The following is an 18,804-nucleotide window of genomic DNA, read 5'->3' on the forward strand; positions in this document are numbered from 1 at the left end:
TAAATAAATGATTGCACTGTTGTATCCTTAAAAATGCTTCAGACTGAGATACCAGACTAACTGAAAGTTTTTCAGGCAGAGACAAGATTTAACACAAAAACCAATTACATTATGTGTTTATTAAGAAAAACTACTTCATATTTATATTGAAAAATAGTCATTTTCTTGAACATTCACAATCTATAAAACTATACAGATAAGGCTCAACTGACTTCCAACTGGAATTTTTTAGTTTCAGGAAATTTGATCAAAGTATTGTAGAGGTGATTTGTGAATTTTCATGCTGTTTCAGTAAGAAATAAATAAATTAGTGCCAGATAAATGTCAAATTTTAATTTACAGGCATAGATTAATCTCAAATACTAATCCAAATACAGGCATTGAGGCAAAACAAATATTCAAATATTTAAAACACAGTGTAATGGAAAAACACTATGTGCCCTCAATTCATTTCTATTAATATCTTACTCTGCTTATTTTGCCTCCTTTCCTTTTATCACCTGCCCTTTTAAATTCATCTATTTTCTCTGTGCCTATCCAGACACCTTCTAATGATCTCATTTGTTAACATTCCATTGGCTTCTTTCTGGTCCCAACAACAACTACACTTAGTGACATACAATTTCCCTATATTTCTCCTCCTCTTCTCATAAGGGCTACACTTTCTGCACAGCTACTGTGTAAAATAAAAAAAAAAAAAAATCAAAGGCAACACAATCTGCACTATTATGTTCTGTTCAATTTAATAGTATGTTGTCCAGTGTAATGGTATCCTGTCCAGAGCGGATATTATTTAATAAAACTAATGCTACATTCTTTAAATACGATTCTGTACACTAGAGATTTAATGGTGGGAAATTCAAAAGCACTCACTGTTGGCCCAACTCCGCTCTCACCAGAGGTAAGCCAATATTCTGCACTTTTGAAAATCGCACCTTACCTGCTAGGTGCAAAACTGCTTGTTTAAAATTTAATTTAACGGCAATGAAGGCATTTCATACTGCTATGTAGCTTGTTTGTTTTTAAAACATGTTATGGATATATGTTCAGTGTTGTGTGGTGTTTTAGGCTTGGGATCCACATTAGATTACAATAGAAACTTGGCTAAAAGCCTCCTTAATCCCTGAAAAGATGCCTTTGATTCCTGCAACATAGTATACCAGACAATTAAAATATTTAAATGAAAAGCTAAACCCCCTCAAAGTATTTATATGTTTTCACTCTCTTACTGAACTCACCATCATCTACTTTTTTCCTTTCTAAGAGCCTTCCTCTAATGCCGTGTGGCATTAACAAAATCAAAAATGTGTTAGCACAAAATCCTAACTATATCATGAAGAAAAACGCATTTATTTACAGTTAAATTAAATATAATTAATCAATAAGGGCATCTATGCCTTTCACGTTACAGTGCTTTTCAACAAGAACATTAGGATGCAGTGGTCACACTTAGTTTATTCTGTTTTGAAAGATTCTGCCAAGTCTCCTATACTTAAAACTGGGAATATCACTGGAACTGGTAATCACTCTCAGATTGGAAGAAACTTTTTTTGGTGCACACATTATGGGTCATACCCTGCAAATGGATCCAGGTGGATGATCTCTATATGGCCAAAAGGATCCACGCATGCAACCAGTTGCAGGATCTGATTCTATATAATAAATACTAAATTGTTAACTGAAAAACTTTTTAGCCTGTCATTTAATGACAAATGTGAAAACCCCGTAATAATTTATCAATAGTACAGGCCCCAACACTTTTTACATCTCCAGTGAGCAACAATTTGTAAAACAAAAAAGGAGTGTTACTGAGGAAGAATATGAAGACCACAACTTGGTGAACGTGCTACTATTTAACTTGGATTATTAAAGAGTAATTCCACAGTTACAGAACAAGTTACATCTTTTCTAACCAGTTGATTTTGAATTAAAAAAATGTAATCTTTACTTTTAAGATCAATAACTTAATCTGAGAAGTACCACCTTATGATGCTGCTTATATAAGCTTTATATTCCTACTTAATAAAAAGCAAGGAAGACTTTCAGAAAACAAGGACAGAAACCTGTTTTGCTTATTGGAAAAAGATTAGTTTTGATTTTAAATTTAGTCATATGCCTGAGACATTATGTTATACCATTACTTTTTCTTACTCTTCGTCAAAAGCATGGCAAAAAAGTAATACAACATGGAACAGGCAACAATGCTTATTAAAGTACAATGTTTTTAAAGACTTCAATGCACCTCTATAAAACCTATAATATTGTAGCAGATAATGGGAAATGTATACTAAACCAGAATTCAGTGATTTCATTGACACTACTATGATCTATATTACAGAAAATATATAGTACTTTGTTTGTGGCTTGGAGAACAGTGTTAATACTAGTTGTATAGCAGATCCAGGTTAGATTTGTGGTTGTATTCTCTCACTCTTTCTTCTGCCAGCGGCTGGAAATGATTTGGAGACCAAGCATTCAGCTTCAGAAGGGAAAATGAAGTGTTTCATGTTACAAAGTAGCAAACTGCGTCCAATTAAGGAGTAGCACTGACAGGTTATTAACAGAGCCTCATCTGGTCCTCTTTTCCCAGAAAGATGGTGGCTGCCCATAAAACTTACAGCCTAAGGAAGTTAAGATGGTGAATCCTTCTGGCTCTGAAAAGGATGCAGAGGACTTCCTCAAACAAGGTAAAAACAGTGCTTTGGGGAGAAACCTTTGATTCATATTAAGTGTATTTGAACTATGTATTAAAAGACTTAGGAAGTTTCACCCTCTTGGCCAGAAACCCCATGCCACACCAGGAAGTAACAAAGCAATGACTACAGAAGAAAAGAGATTCACTGCATTGTTGTCCAGAATAGGTTTTCCAGATATGTGCTTTGAGTCTTCTGTTTGGTAGTTGACAACCATGCCAATACGCTTGTCAAAACCTGGGGAAAGAAGTAAATAAAAGATAAATTTCCAGCACTATCATACTTGAGAGGAAATCCACTACCAAGACCTCAAATGTACATGACTGCCTACAAGTGCTTAGTATAGGACTGTGGAGTCAAACATATATAAAAAGGATAATTAACTAGCCAATAATGTTAAACTATTATTCTAAACTAACACTAATAGCCTCAAAGGAGGGAATCTAGATTCTAGACTTTGAATTAGAGAGAAGCTTTTTTTAAAAAATGTAGTTACTGTTTCTATGAAATCTACATATGCAGTTCTATAAATAAGAAGCTAATGATAGTGGTAATCAAAAGCTAAAGAGTTCTGATATGAAAGATGCTGTTGACAAACAAATGGTTAGAAACAAAGTATGTCTGTCAAAAAGAATTAGTTTTCAATGATAAACGATGTAAAGAAAATGATTACTCTGTTTGATGGCAAGTCTACTCCTCTTAGATCAGTGGAGGAACATTTGGGGAGGCACGCAGTGGGACCCAGGCCGGCCCCCACAAGGGGGGAGGGGTGGAGAGAGAGCACCGCCCAGCTCCGGTCCCGCTCTGGCCCCAGCTGCAGCCCAGATCTGCCCTCATTCCCTCTCTGCCCCCAGGCCAGCTCTGCTTCTAGCCCCAGCTCCTCCCCGTTCCCAGCTCTGCCTTCAGCTCAAGCTCCTCTGCTGAGCCAACTGTGCAGTAATGAAAGGGGAGGCACAGACAGATTCCATTACTGGTAAGGGGCGGACACAACAGGAAAAATTTGGGCAGCACTGCCTTAAATGCTGAAATAGTACTCACTAACATCGCCACTTCCAAAACAACAGTATTTACTAGCTAGCTGCATGGCTTTCCCACCACCAACCTAGCTGCTCTCTACTCTACCTTTGAATTAGCAGAGTTTTAACACTGTTTTTCATTAGCTATCACAGTGCTCTCCCTGCCACTCCACTATTGTGTGTTCCAGGAGAAATGTACATTTCTAGAAAACTGACACATGAGGTGTTTGTGTGGGGAATGAGGGGAGGCGGAAGCACCTCAAAGCAGGCAAGTACAATATATGCCAGTATTTCTCTTGTAGCTTTTGAAGATCTCCTAATGCCCAGCATGTTAAAAGATAAGAATATTCACCTTGAACTTCTCTTTTATTGTAAAGAGATTCCTACAAACACCCCAAAGACTTTTTCTTTTTTAAAGCCTGTTTGGAAAGCAAATAGCTGGCAGTCTTGTTGCCTCCTAATCACTTACTAAACTAAGGCCAAAACCAAAGTTCAGTGGTGAACAGGATGAGGCTACAGAGGCACTAACTTCATGCTGAGGTAGTCTAACTTTTACTTAATACGTGCTATGAAAAGCCAAGCCTCATGTTTATTTTCTAGATAACTCGCCAAACCCAAGAAAAAGACCTTCTGCTCCCCATATTAACATCTTTAGTGAAAGCCACAATCGAAACCCAAATGCACTGCACAAGGGCCACTGCCTCCAGTAATCAAGTAGTACTTGACTCTACAACTAATCCAATTCAAATCAAGGTGACTATTTGCAAATTAATGCATTACTGACGTAGTAAGGTGGGACAATTTGGCCCTAGCTTTACTATGTTTGTGATAATAGAAAGTAAAAGGAAAGTACTGTCATACAATATTAGACACACTTTGGTTTGATAGCAATTCAGTAGAACAAGACAGAAAAAAAGAACACAAAGTCAGTGTGCACTACTAGGATCTGACATATTCAAGCAAGGCCTGATGAAAAAAAAATACTAAATCATTTTTTTCCCTATCATACCATTTCACAACCATTTTCATGACTCAGAGGACAGCAGCCTCAGAAAATTTTGAAATGCCAAAATCAAAAAGTGGGGAGAAGAACCAAGATGGCAGAGAATAAGGATGAAGATAGGAGCAAAGGCCATTTATCTTCTTTCTGATCTCCATCATTCTATTTATCTCCCTTTGACCACTGCGGAAATCCGTCCATTCTTTCCCCATTTTCAAAACCACTTCCCCAGCCTCTCTGGAGTTAAAAGGGAGCTTTTAAGTTAATCAGAAAAATAAGCAGAAAATTTCTTACCAGTATATTGCACTGTAGCTCCTAAATATGAATCAATAATTGACCCCAGTAAACCAGCCATTGCGCCAAACACAACAAGTGGCCACTGTGGAGCAGATATATCCAGATCACTCAAAAAAACAAGCTGAGTAATGAAGTAAGCCACACCTACTAGCATGCCACCAATGAGACTTGAAATTAGGCCCACTAATGTAACACCTCCATTAGTACCTAAATCAAAGAAAAACAGAGTTGAGTTATAAACCATTTCGGAAGATGTATTAATTAGCTTTAATGGTTTACTTGACAGTGAAGACAGAACTACCCACTCACTCCCAGAGGCTCCGTTACACTAGCCTTTGTTTCTCTAAAATTTCCAGTAGCGGCCAACACATTGTCTACAATGATGCTTTCACTATTGTTACTGCTGATGGAGCTGCAACCAGTGTTAGCAGTGTGGGAAATTTTGGAGAAAAAAGGCTAGTGTAGACAAAGCAAGGACTGATCCTTCCTGACTGGCATTGTGCTGGGTAGCTTACCCTGCAAAGTTGCTGCCTATGAACTACCACTTGAGTAATCAGATAACTTCAGTCTCCATGGCTATTAATCCAGAAAATTTCACAAACAATAAGTTAAATTAATATTAAACAAAATTGGAAAGAAAAAAAACAAAGTGTCAGTATTACTTAGACTCTTTAATTTTCGGGGTAGAGCGGGAGGAAGATAAAGATATCCTCCCAACCCGTACATGTAACTCTATTTAGCCAGAGTATCTACCATTCAAACTTTCAGAAGTAGTTCACCAAGATATGTTTTGCCCAAAAGATATTTAAAAGAATTATCTAAAAAAACAACACGTTTACCAACTTACGCAAAAGGAACCCAGTGAGCATTTATGGTGGGGGGGGGGGGGGGGAGAAGAGGCAAACTACTGTCCTCACACAATTTAGAAATCAACTTACAATAACCAACTCTCAAATTTAGGGATCTAGATTTCTTTGCTTCAAGAAAACTAAATACTATGAATTGCTTTAAGAGTTAGCAATGTCATCAACTATAGGAGACAGGGAATGGTAAAACAGCAAAGCAGGAAATGAATTGACTATTTGGTTTAAAAGTGCATGTTTATAATCTTTACATTTAAAACACACATTCTGCTACTGATTAGAAATCTTATCTAGCTTGACTTTAAAAAGCATTTCACTTCCCCTTTTTTAAAGCAAGTCAGATGACTGTTACCATTCCTTATATCTATAAAATCTATCTTTAAATCTACTGCAATATGAACACACTAATGGTAGTAAAAACAAGAAGTCTCAGAATTCTGTAAGGCTTTTATCTCACAGGATGCTATCTAACTGCAGCTACGTGAAGTTTTTTCATAGTAGTAAATCTGTCAAAAAACGCATTTTTCAGGTCACTGAAACTATTCACAAAATCAGGTCAAACACCTGAAAATGAAAAAAACTGTTTTGGGTCAAACAAAATGTTTTGTTCAACCCAAAAATGAATTATTTTTTTCCTGTTTTGGCAAGAAAAAACTGTTTCAGTTTGAACCAAACCAGAAGTTATTTTTGAATTTTTCGCTCTCTCTCCAAGCTATTTTTTTATTTACAGGCCATGACAAACAGAATGTGGTAAATACTATGTCAAAGTACTTATTTTTACCACATAAAACTTCACAATACTAGCAGAATTTGATTTATTCTTTTTATGGATATGATTATGTTAAGGGTCCCAGACAGAAATGACACATTAAGACAAGAATGTGTAAATCAGCAAGGCCTTACCAACTGGAACCTTTTCCCATGTTGTTATTAACCTTGGCTCATTTTTACTCCAGACACTGCCAATCTCTGAAGCCCACGTATCTCCAGCAGAGCAGGCCAAAGCTCCCAAAAGGGATAAACACATCCATGATGCAGTGTACTGCTTGGAAAAGTCTATTGGAATTTCACCTGGTCCATTTTCTATCATATATAGCAGAGCCAGCTCCGTAGGGACACCACCGTTACAGAATACTTGCACCCAATTCCTCTGCCCACCTTGAGTAAAACAAAAACAAAAATATTTGAATATTTTCATCTGTAGCAGAGAAACTTGACATTCAGCCACATCATACAGTAGCAAAAGCAAATTAAAAAGTGCAAAAAAAAACAAAAACAAAAATACCCACACACAACTCAAAAAACAACATGAAAATCTCAAGTCACAATCACTACTTTTAGTTTATTACTATTAAATGAACCACTAGCAAGCACATTGCTTCTAGTCCAGGATGGGGATAAAGAGGAGAAGAACGCTTTACAGTGTTCTCTATTCTGTGTACTACTATATAATATCTCTAACTTTCAAAAGTATCAGGTAAGACACAGTAACTATTCTTTACAGGTTGTTGGACAGTATAATTCTTCGTGTTTACCTTCTTTGAATTCTGAATCTATACGCTTCTTCACATCTTCTTTCCACTTAGTAAGTTTTGAAGAAGTAACAAAAAACATGAGCAAGGCAGTGAAGAAGCTGTAATTTGCAATTGTTAGGATAAACCCAACCACTAATCCTGAAAAGGGAGGAGGGAGGGGGGAAAAAATCAAGCAAGTTTAGTTCACGCAATCATCTTTTCAAAACAATTAACAGGAAATTATTTTGGAGTCTCAAAAATTATCAATTACCCCTTCATGATAAACCTATAATAAAATGACAGTGCAATTAGCTAGATCATTACTGTAGTTCCTGAAAACTGTCTACACAATTTAAAAAGAGCCAACCATTTTGACGAAGTTTTTTGGGGGCTTTTTTGCTTTGCTGTTGTCCTTTAACATTCCTGAATCTTCCACTAAGTATCTGGACAGTATATGGTTTCTGAAACAGCCATCTGATATTGCCAGGAAACAGTAACACCCATCTATGCAAAATACAAAGAAAATTAAACAATAAGATGAGGCAAATGACATCTAAGTGAAAATCCCTGGATATACCCTGCCTGGAATATTTTATTGTTTCTAGGCAGAAAGGAGACAGAGAGCTATTGTTATGTTTCCAGCCACCACTATTTAAATGCTGACCTTAAACACATCTTTTCATGACTTGGATTCTCCGCCCCCCCCCCCTTTTTTTTTTAAACACAGAGCCACCTCTTTGGATCATTTGACAGGTTGGGCATTCCCTGCCATCCATTCATATCATGTCCTGACAGTTGCTGATCTCTTTTTTTCTGTTCATTTTCTCTCTTGCTTTTTCTTTTCTGTCTGTTATTTCCTTTTTGCCATCTTTCCCTTTGTTGCTTTTTCACATGTTCGTTTTTAACTTTTCTCCTCCTCACTGTGTACTTCGGATTCCCTCTACTTACTCAACTGCTCATCAGAAGCCACATTCTGCTAGTAAAAGAAGTCAACTGGTGCCACCTGAGGCTCAGCTAGCTCAATGTCACTGCAGTATAGAAGGTTGGCCTGATTCTCTATACAAGTGAGCTGCTCCTCCAGTTGGTTACGGTAGGGGTTACAAAGGGAGAAGAAAAATAAAGTTGGTGGCTTTCAAGGTGTTGCCTGCCATTCTACCTGCAGATGAAGTACCATATTTGCAGTGTGTGATAAAAGAAGGGAAGATTTGGGGTCGTGCTCTTTCTCCCCAACACTGATCCTCATTCTGCCCTGTGCCTCATGAAATGGACTAGCACCATAGCTACAAAGCTTGCATCAGAGTTTGGTAACGTTACTCTACTGTAAGTTGGTGTTTCTCCACCTAGTCAAGAAAAGCAGGCTTGAACAGATCATTAATTTCCTTTTTATTTTTGGGAGGCAAGAAAGGAGCACTGCCCATCCTTCAGCAAAGGGAACCACAGAGAACAGTCTGGGTCTGTATCACATAAACTGAAGAATCAAGCAGATAAGCTCCCTCCACGTCTCAGATTGAGGGAATTGCTTTCCAGCAGCCTCCTTCCCCATACTCCTTTCACTCTTCTGGCTTAGCATGGATGGAAAGAGACTGCAACCGTCAGTCTCTCCACAAAGACTCCAGATACTGCAGAGTAAGATGGTGTATGTTATCTCATGTCTCATTGCCATTATTGTAGTGGATTTTATAGCTAAAACAGTGAGTTGTAGATACAGTAGCATAAACTGCTTGCTTAAACAAGTATAAATGACACACAACATTAAACCAACATGAAGCCATGACAGATACTGTATGCTTACACTTACATGTTTACATTATTATTGGATTGAGAGTAGGAAGTCCTTAAAAGTGCACAGAAAAGCAAAAATTAAGAAAGGCACATTAGCTTATATATTAAATAGTGCACTTCATATTCCCAGAAAATACATACCCCCTAAAGCTCCACTGTGATCCAGACTCTTCTTCTTAAAGCCTCGTGAAGCAATCATTAGTGGAACAACAACTGAAAAAAGCCAACGCCATGGAGAAATAGGCCGTAAAGTACCTGAGAAGTTAAAATAAGTATTAAATAAAATATTACATACTCACCTTCTGAAGGATAGAAAATGGTCTACATGTTAGAATAGTAAATCTTTACTAATATGCATTTACATTCTGAACATACAAATCAGACCTGCTTTATTTTCCTCACCCCTTTTACAATTCGGAAGAGAAATACTTTAACTCTCTTTTAGAACAACACATTGAAAAGGACCTTCTCCCTTTGTTTAGCATTCACATAAATTAATCCACATAAAGAGAAAGTATTCAGTTTAGTAATAAAAACTTTACTAATCAGAAAAAGAACCAAACTGCAGGGAAATGACATAATTTTTAAATTTCTAAAAGGGAATTACAGACAGTGAAAATTAAAATTCAAAAATACAAAACTAACTGAAGCCTGATTTTAATTTTGGTAGAATGGATGGTGTAATTATGATTTTACAGCAAACACATAAAGACACTAACGGACTAATGACATTATGGGACCTTTTTCTTCCTAACTTCAAGTAAAGACATAAAATAATATAAAGCCTATAAAACTTAATTTTCAAAATATTATTTTTATTACTTTTATGTAGCGATGGCAGGACTACATTTGAATAAATAAACTAATACACAGAAATCTTTCCAGTACCTTATATTCTGATCGCTTCTCTAGAACTATATGAAGAAGTTTCAACAATATATTTTATAGTACATTATGCAATAAATACAAATGATTTTGAAAAACATTTCACCTTTAACTAAAAACTTCTTTGACAAATAATCTTGGCAATTTAATAAAGTATCCTGAAGACTGGTTAAAACAATTAGAATTATAAACACCTAGATGAACATGATGTGACAGAGATAAACCAAAATGGTTTATGTAAAGAAAATTTATGTCTCTCAAAACTCCTAAAGTTCTTTGTATGTGTCACCACAAGGGTAGATAAAGGAGAACACACAGTTAAAATGTAGTTGGACCTTCCAAGAGCCTTTGACATAGTCATGTACAAAAAGACTATTAAGGGAATGAAATATTCATGGAGTGGGAAGTAAAGTACTATAATGGTCATGGATCAGAAATTGTCTAGATATAAAGCATGCAGTAGGAATAAATGGACAATTTTTAACTTTTTCCACTCAACATATATGAACTTTCTATATATGAGTATTCATTCATAGTGTATATTTATCTTCAAAACATCCCTTTGTATTCGATCAACCTCTTATTATCTATGTATTTATTTTGTTCAAATCCTGTAGTAACCAATACATTATAAAATCTACTTGATCCTAATATAAAGCTATAATTGCTTCCACTGCAATGATTAATCATACTTTTATTTGTCTATGCCAGTAACATTGCGGATCTGTCCTTCTCCAAACATGAGCTATCAAACACCTGGCTGGAAATACTAATTGTGTAATAGTCCAACCTCCTTTGGACTATTACACATATAGAATCATTGTTGGTTTTGTGGTTGGCCTAATCTTGAAAATTCTAGCATTTTCCTCCAAAATACCATTACAGGGGGGTCCCCGGTACAAGTCTCCCCCTTATCCGTTGTTTCACCTATCCATTGCTCATCAATAGGGGAACGTGTTCTGATTCACTTTGGTCCCTATCTGCGTATCCGTCATTTGCAGTACTGTACTGTAAATTGCAAATGACAGATATATCGATCGGGACTGACATGAATTGGAACACGTTCCCCTATTGACGAGGGATGGATATGCGACAGATATGCATAGCCATGGGTGGGCTGCGGCTCACCCACTTAATATCCAGGCCCACCCCCCCAGCTCTGCTCCTGCCCCAGCGCTTGCCCCACACCGCCGCCTAGCATGTCAGCCAAGGAGCAGGGTTGGGCCACGGGGGCTTCCAAGCTCCTGACCCTCCTCTCTGGCTGGAGAGCTGGGCGGAGTGGAGCAAGTCCCCACACCCCGACCCCGGCAGGAACACCGGGCGGAGCACTCCCCACACCCCACTCCCACTTCCCAGCAGAGCACCAAGCAGAGTGGGGCAAGCCCCCGCACCCTGGCAGGATTGCTGGGCAGAATGGAGAACCCCCCCCACCCCCACTCTAGTCCCCAGCTGGAGCGCCGGGCAGAGTGGGGCAAACCCCCGTGCTCCAATCCTGCTCCCTGGCAGGAGCGCAAGGCAGGCAGGCAGGGCAGGGCAAGCCCCAAGTGCCAGGCAGAGCAGGTACACACATTTTTACCAGGCCCCCCCTTTTTCCAGTAGCCCCTGGCCAGAGCATCACATCCCCCTCCCTCACAAGACCAGCTTTTTTTTTTGGGGGGGGGGGGGGGGAGAGGGAGGCGGCCAGCTCGCTCCTACCCCTCCACTCCCCATCTTTGCCCGCCCACCCAAGTGTCCCCCTCTTACCTATGCCACTGCTGAACCAGTGGGTCCCTGGTATACATTGTTTCAGTATCCGTGGCCAGGGTGAATAAAAATCAATGATTTAAAAAAAAAAATTTAAAAAATTGGATTTTATTTAAATTGGATTTTTTGGATAAAATGCTTTTTGAGGAAAAAGCCTATCTAAAGATAGTTTTAATTAAGATACAGTATAGCTCAGAGATATCTCATCATGGAATGGGGATTATAAATGAGAAAAAGCAGTGCTTGGCCAGCAGAGCTCAAAGCTCAGCAGATGCAGGGGTTCCTGATCCCCAAGGGCTCAGGGGTATTACAGAGCAGGCACATTCTGCAGTGATGTACCTGAAGTCTGGCATGACATGAGTAATTAAAATATGGAAGGAGGCCTCATTTCTTGGAGGAGAGAATTAAGGAAGTAAACAGATCATTAGGCTGAGGTCAGTAGGCTAAAAAGACAATGTCTGGGCTGGCTGCAATAGGAGGGAGAACACCCACTGAACCATTTACTAACACTGGACAAGATAAGTTAGGACTGTAAAAAGAGGAAGTTGAGAGTGCACAATGCATGGTCAGAGCAGGCTGCAGAGGGACTGGTTCTCGCAAAATAAGCAAGCCAATCCAAAAATGTGTGATGCAATGTATAGTAAATGCAATGTAACGTGTAAATGTATATAAATGAAGAGGTTTTCTGTGTAACTTTGGAGGCGTGGTACGCCCTATACCCACCCCCTACACTTGGGTCTGATCAACTTTGCATAGGTTTGCTGTATGCCAAGTTAAAGAACCTGAATGACGAAATATGGAGTCAAACGAAGTTTTTTGGATTCCAGAGAACAGAATGAGGTGTTCTTCCACAACTAGACAAATTGTTCTGGATAAGTAGGGCCTTTCACTTTTGGCTTTTATTGTATTTAATTCTGTCTGGGAATCCAAGAAATGAGTCTGCCATGGGCAATGATTTGAATATTTTGAAAAATTAGCTTAAATGCCCTGTATTACAACAACAAAAACAAGTGAAAATTGGTGGAAAAAACTATTTATTTTTCTGGGTAAATACTGGGGTTTATTTTGATGGACGGAAGGACGGGGAAAAAAGTGTTCAGTAGATTAATGCTTTGGTGAATGGAATTCAATGTGGTTTGCTGCAGAACTAAAACATAACTCAAAACATAATGAGTTTAACAAAACACATCTCTAAACCCAAAATAAAACTTTTTATTTAAATAAACAGTTTACTGTTGTAGACTTAGAACAGGGGTTCTCAAACTGGGGGTCAGGATGTTGGATCATATTAAAGAAGTTCTGTATTAAAATCCATAGTTTAAATTCCAGGGTATTACTAATTAAGAGGTCTCTTGGTTTTTAGTACTGTTTCTCTCCCTCTATGTGTGAAAACTGCAAGGTGCTAATTGTGTTAGCACATTCTAAGACAGAGTCTGTTCTCAAAGCAATTCTTTGTAACAACCACCACTCACATAGAGAGAGACTCAAAGCAATACTCTGTAACAACAGAAACAGCACTCAGAGACTCCCCGCCCTTTTGTTGTATTCATCTCGCTTTGTTAACAATTGTGATTAAAATAGAGATAGAGGATGTATGTGGATGGATGCTTGGTGTGGATAATAACTGAATGATCAGGGAGGTGCCAGCCTAAGAATGCAGTGTCCATCGGCTGAAGAAGGCGTCAAGTGGAAATAACCAGAGGACCCCCGGAGGGCAGACTGGAATCCACCCAACAGCCTCAAGAACGGGAGAACCAAAGAACAAGATAACATCTGTCAGCACGGAGCTGTCAGGAGTGTGACATCTGCTGATTGATTCAGCAGCAGCATGATGAAGCAATTCCCATAGACTGGCATAGGAAGAAATTCCTATAAAAATGGACTCTAGAAAGTGAGAACTTTGGGGTCTGATTCTGCAAACCAACTTCCAGGAGCATCAGACGAGGCCCTGCTCTCTCCTCACGTCCAGGCCACCTGGCCAGTGGCTTGGCATGAGCAACTCTAAGGCTGGTAACTATGATAACCTTGCAGAACCTCTGTGTGTGCGTGTGTATGAATGAATGTGTGAATAAATATGAGATTCAATGGAATGTTATAGCTATAACTAACTGCTTACTATGATTCTGTCTGTATTCACAATAAATGTGGTATTTTGCCTTTTTCCCTTTAATAAGATCCTGCTGTTTTTTATTTTATTGGTATAACAAGGACCTCTCAGGGGGTTGCGAGGTTAATACATGGGGGGTCCTGGGCTGTCAGCCTCCACCCCAAATCCAACTTTGCCTATTGCATTTATAACAGTGTTAAATATATAAAAAAGTGTTTTTAATTTATAAGGGGGTGGAGGGTCACACTCAGGGGCTTGCTATGTGAAAGGGGTCACCAGTGTAAAAGTTTGAGAACCACGGACTTAGAACTATTAGCCTATAAACATTTACATTTAATAACTGGGCTACGCCATTTTCAGCACATACACTTAAGTTAATTCCTTTCTCATGGTTTTTTTTTTTTTAAACTTTCGAATACTTCCTTGTGTTCTGAAATGTATTCAGACGCAGATTTTCGTTTTCTTCCCATTTTAGTGGGAGATCTTTAAGCCGTTATCTGCTGACAGCTTTAAATGTGTACGTGGTGGGTGTGAGATTCATCAGTACTTCAGAGCTTGTGTGCGTGCCTACTGTTTGTATCTTCTAGACCAGAGGTTCTCAAACCGTGGTCCGCGAGCTCCATTCAGGTGGTCCACGGATAGTTCCCTCTAAGGTGCGCACCTGGGCGGCCGCACACAACAGAATGAAGGGCCACCCACCTAATTAGGTGACTGGACCCTGGAGAAGACGCACATGTAAGATGAGATGGTGGTCTTGGGGGAAATAGGTGGGAGGGAGCAGTGGGTGAGAAGATGGGGTGGTGGGAATTTGGGACATGCATGGCTGCGGCGGCCAGAGAAAGTGGCGACTTTCCCCAGCTCCAGGACTGTGGCTGCCGGGGAGAGATGGCCCTCCTTCCCAACCCCAGCTCTGGGGCTGCCACGGCAGGGGAGAGAGGGCAAATCCATTGCATTAGAAAGGTAAGACTACTGATATTAAAATGAGTGTGTGCTCTTACTTGTAGAACAAAAACACATTAATTATTATTAAGGTCCCCCCCCCCCAATATAGGGGTTTTATCCAAAGCGCTTTACAATAGTTAGCTAAGGGTACAAATAACATTTGGAAAGATCATTAAGTGGTCTGCCGAGACCCTCAACAATTTTCAAGTGGTCCATAAAAAAAAAAGTTTGAGAACCACTGTTCTAGACCAGGGGTTTTCAAATTTGTTTCGTGGGCCGGGCCACCACTTCCCGCAGCTCCCATTGGCTGGGAACGGCGAACCGCGGCCACTGGGAGCTGCACGCAGCCATACCTGAGGATGCTCAGGTAAACAAAGTGTCTCATGGCCCCCCAGGGGTTTACCCTGAACAAGCCGCAAACCAAGTTTGGGAACCCCTGTTCTAGACTAATACATAGCCTTACTTCAACAGGCAGCTTTGCATATATACACAGACTAACGTATTATCATAATACATATATCTCATGCAATGTATTGTATTTTCCTAATAAAACATGTCATTTTTATATGAATGATACAAAAGTAGGGTGAAAAATAGGAAAAAAGTGAATAATACTTTTTGTAAAACCTGGGATTTTTTTCGGTAAAATTTGGTTTAATCTGAAAATGAAGGAGCTTATGGATAAGCCACATGGAAAAGGTCTCAGAGGGAATCCCAACAAATGATGCATGTCTTATGCTATGCAAAAAGATTCACAAGACAGAAGCACCCCTTCTTCTCCTCTGTACCAGAGTGCAAAGCAAGTGCTTTGGGAGATGACAGGAAGGCAGCCTTGTTGCTATGAACCTCCTATAGTATACATAGGAGAGGAGCTCCACTTGGGCATACAGTAACCCCCCCGTTAAAGTCGTCCCGGTTAACATTGTTACATTGCTGATCAATTAGGGAACAGGCTCGTTTAAAGTTGTGCAATGCTCCCTTATAATGTCGTTTGGCAGCTGCCTGCTTTGTCCACTGCTTGCAGGAAGAGCAGCCCGTTGGAGCTAGCTGGTGGGGGCTTGGATCCAGGGTGGACAGGCAGCCACCCTAAGTTCCCTGTGCAGCCGCTGCCCAGCAGGCTATCAATTGCCAGCAGTTCAGCTGTCCCTGCCCCCACTGCCATGTGCTGCTCCTGCCCTCTGCCTTGGAGCTGCTCCCCGAGCCTCCTGCTTCTTGGGGGGGAGGGGAGGGCGCGAGGGCTAATGTCAGGGTGTCCCTCTCCCCCTTGCTCCTGTACCCCGCTTACCCTATCTCCACAGAGCAAGGGGACATAGGACAGGGCTCAGGACAGAGGGAACTTCCTGGCAGCAGCTATGGTCTCAGCTTGCTGATTAACTTAACAAGGCAATATACTTGAGTGGGTCGGTTTACTTAAAGGGGAAATGCGCGTCTCTCTCTCTCTCACTCACTCACACAGTGTGTGTCTTTGTCTGCCACTTAAGGTGAGCTATTACTCTCGTTACAGTGTGTATGTACATAAATCTCCCCACTGTATTTTCCACTGAATGCATCTGATGAAGTGAGCTGTAGCTCACGAAAGCTTATGCTCAAATAAATTTGTTAGTCTCTAAGGTGTCACAAGTACTCCTTTTCTTTTTGCGAATACAGACTAACACGGCTGCTACTCTGAAACCTGTACCTAAGATGTGTAAGAAAAAGCCTAGTAATTTCCAGCATCACCCAACACAAAATTTTCTATACAAACTTGTATGGGTACTATGCATGCCAACTGGTTTTAAATTTACAAGACTTCTTATATTTCTTTTGAGAAAATAAGTAAATTTCCATGTAAAAACTCTTCAGTTAAATTACTAAATATACTATTACTCACAGAGTTCATACATGTGGTTAAGGACAATATAAACATGTGGCAGTTCCCTTTACACACTGCAGCCACCTTAACTCAAAACCAAAAGAAACACTGATGAATTCTTTCAACAGCATTGAAAAGTCTTTGTAATTAAGTATATAGTTAGCGATGCAGATGTTGAAAGAATCTGCATGTTGTGATTCAGTTAGGGTAGTAGATGGAATGTGTACAGTCACCAGACATAATCACTAAAAGGATAATAGAAAATTTATGTGAAGTATTCTTTAATACTCTCCTACTACAATGATCCTGACATGTATTTTCTCTATAAAGTAATAATAGTGATTGAAGAAAAATCTTAACTGCAAATTAACAAAATATGATCAAGATATATTTTATTAGAGGATTGGCACATCTTGCTTCTGGAGGCTGAGTTCATTGCACACACTCCTTGTATTCCTCAATTCCCCCCACAAGCTCCCAGGGTCACCCTCCCATCTCCCTCCATTTTAGGAACTCCATACAGAAACCCCTCCTTCATGCCAGGGGCTCTGTGTGCCCCCTTTTCTCCCTTACTAGGGTTCCCCATTTTCTCCCTGTGCCACTTGTCTCTGTGCCTCCCATCTGCCGCCTGTCTCAGCCCCTCGTCCTATGTTCCCCTTACACAATTATTTCATTTTTTCTGTCCGGGAGATAAGTCATTCAGGGCAACCACATTTTAAAAACTCTATTGAATCAATGGGCAGAGCTGAGATGAGGGGTACTATGCTGGAAAGTATTAATGGCTACCATCAACTATAGACCATTACAGATCTCACTGAAGCTGACTGGTCTCTAACCACATGCCAGGAGCCTTCGTGTGTCCTCCATTGGTTTTTCAATTCTCATCAAAATCCATAGGGTCCTACTGATGACTAGAACATTCTCTAAAAGTTTGGAGTTGACAGGAGACAGTATTAAAAAGTTATCATTTACTAACAGAGACAGAGACGATGGGGGTTCAAGTTGAGCATAGGGCTAAATTTTGCTCAGCCAAGTAGGCTGGCCACAGACTTACCATAGTATGTACTTGCTGTCATAGACACAATCCAGAAAGATAACGAAATACAAATAAGCAGGCTCAAAATGACAATATTTGTCATCATTTTGATAGATTCTTTGTAATCCTCCTGCTGGTATGACATGGGAATTCAGAAGACAATTACCTATGGGAGAAAAAGAACAAAAAGGTATCACATACACAATTTCAATTAAAGAACCATTTTTGTTAAAAACAAAGTTTAATGCAGGGGCTGTGGCTTGGGCCGTAGCACTAGGGGACCATTCCTCAGATCCCTGCTGAGTTAAAGACAGCTACACTCCCACATGGCAGCGCCCCCCACCCCCCAACAGGGGAGCCTCTGGAAACTAACCCAGCAAGAGGGAGCCTCTCCCAACGCGCACACACAAGGGACGCCAAGTCCATGTCACCACCGAAAGGAAAGAGGGAGAGTCAGAAAGGGCAGAACAAGTTCGTGACAGCCCCCCACCTCCATGGGAGTGTGTCGGGTGGGCGGGCCCTTCCCCGTACGGTGGAGATTCATGGGGGGTGGTGTGGGGTCTGCGTGAGGGGCTGCGGGGGGCGGGTCCTTGCACCTTGCACAAGGTGGTGGCCCAGCTGCGGCGGCGCCCCTAGGCCCAGGTCGGCGCAGAATGGGGGTGGGGACACGCAACCTCACCCTCTGCCAGGCACGGCGAGCTCGCTGTCCTGCCCCGGCCGCTGGGCGAGCCTCATGCTCGGCCCCCGCGCCGTCGGGCACCTGCGCCGCCAGATCGACCCCGGCTCCGCGCAGCCTCAGGGCTCCGGCCGCCACCCGGCCGCGCATGCTCCGTGCTCCATCTGCGGCCGCTCTGGGAAACACCCTCCGCCGCCCGCGCAGCGCCGTGACAGCGTGGGGCGGGGGGAAGGGCCCCCTCGGGGAACTGAGCCCACATCTCCCACCGAGCCCGTGAGAGCGGGGACTGGCCCTTCCCCACTGGCTCCGTGCCCCGCCATGCCTGGGACAGCGGGTTCCGACCCCTCCCAGAGTCCCACCGAGCACGTCTCCCCACACCTGTGACAGCAGAGACTAAT

General features: G+C 40.9%; 1 protein-coding gene across 2 annotated transcripts; it reads right to left on the reverse strand.

Moving 5' to 3' along the window:
- Positions 1–147: 147 nt before the first annotated feature.
- On the reverse strand, positions 148–18,566 carry TMEM19 (transmembrane protein 19). Of its 2 annotated transcripts, XM_074942040.1 has the most exons (7): positions 18,410–18,566; positions 17,749–17,896; positions 9,307–9,420; positions 7,405–7,542; positions 6,773–7,027; positions 5,004–5,213; positions 150–2,930 (listed from the first exon to the last, which is right to left on the reverse strand). In XM_074942040.1, the coding sequence occupies exons 2-7, from the start codon at positions 17,873–17,875 to the stop codon at positions 2,767–2,769; spliced, it is 1,008 nt and encodes a 335-aa protein (XP_074798141.1). In that variant the 5' UTR covers positions 17,876–17,896; positions 18,410–18,566; the 3' UTR covers positions 150–2,766. The 2 variants fall into 2 exon arrangements, with proteins under 2 accessions (XP_074798142.1, XP_074798141.1); XM_074942041.1 differs by lacking the exon at positions 18,410–18,566 and having other exon boundaries at positions 148–2,930; positions 17,749–17,875.
- Between the last annotated feature and the right edge of the window lie 238 nt (positions 18,567–18,804).

The sequence above is a fragment of the Natator depressus genome, chromosome 1 (genome assembly GCF_965152275.1).
Source record: "Natator depressus isolate rNatDep1 chromosome 1, rNatDep2.hap1, whole genome shotgun sequence".
Classification (NCBI taxonomy): Eukaryota; Metazoa; Chordata; order Testudines; family Cheloniidae; genus Natator; species Natator depressus.

Coding starts and splice junctions, on each gene's coding strand:
- TMEM19 (XM_074942041.1), bottom strand. CDS start 17,875: ATGTCATACCAGCAGGAGGATTACAAAGAATCTATCAAAATGATGACA. Junction 5,214..6,772: donor ATGGGAAAAGGTTCCAGTTG/GTAAGGCCTTGC, acceptor TCTTTGATTTAG/GTACTAATGGAGGTGTTACA. Junction 2,931..5,003: donor AGCTACAGTGCAATATACTG/GTAAGAAATTTT, acceptor TTCTTTCCCCAG/GTTTTGACAAGCGTATTGGC.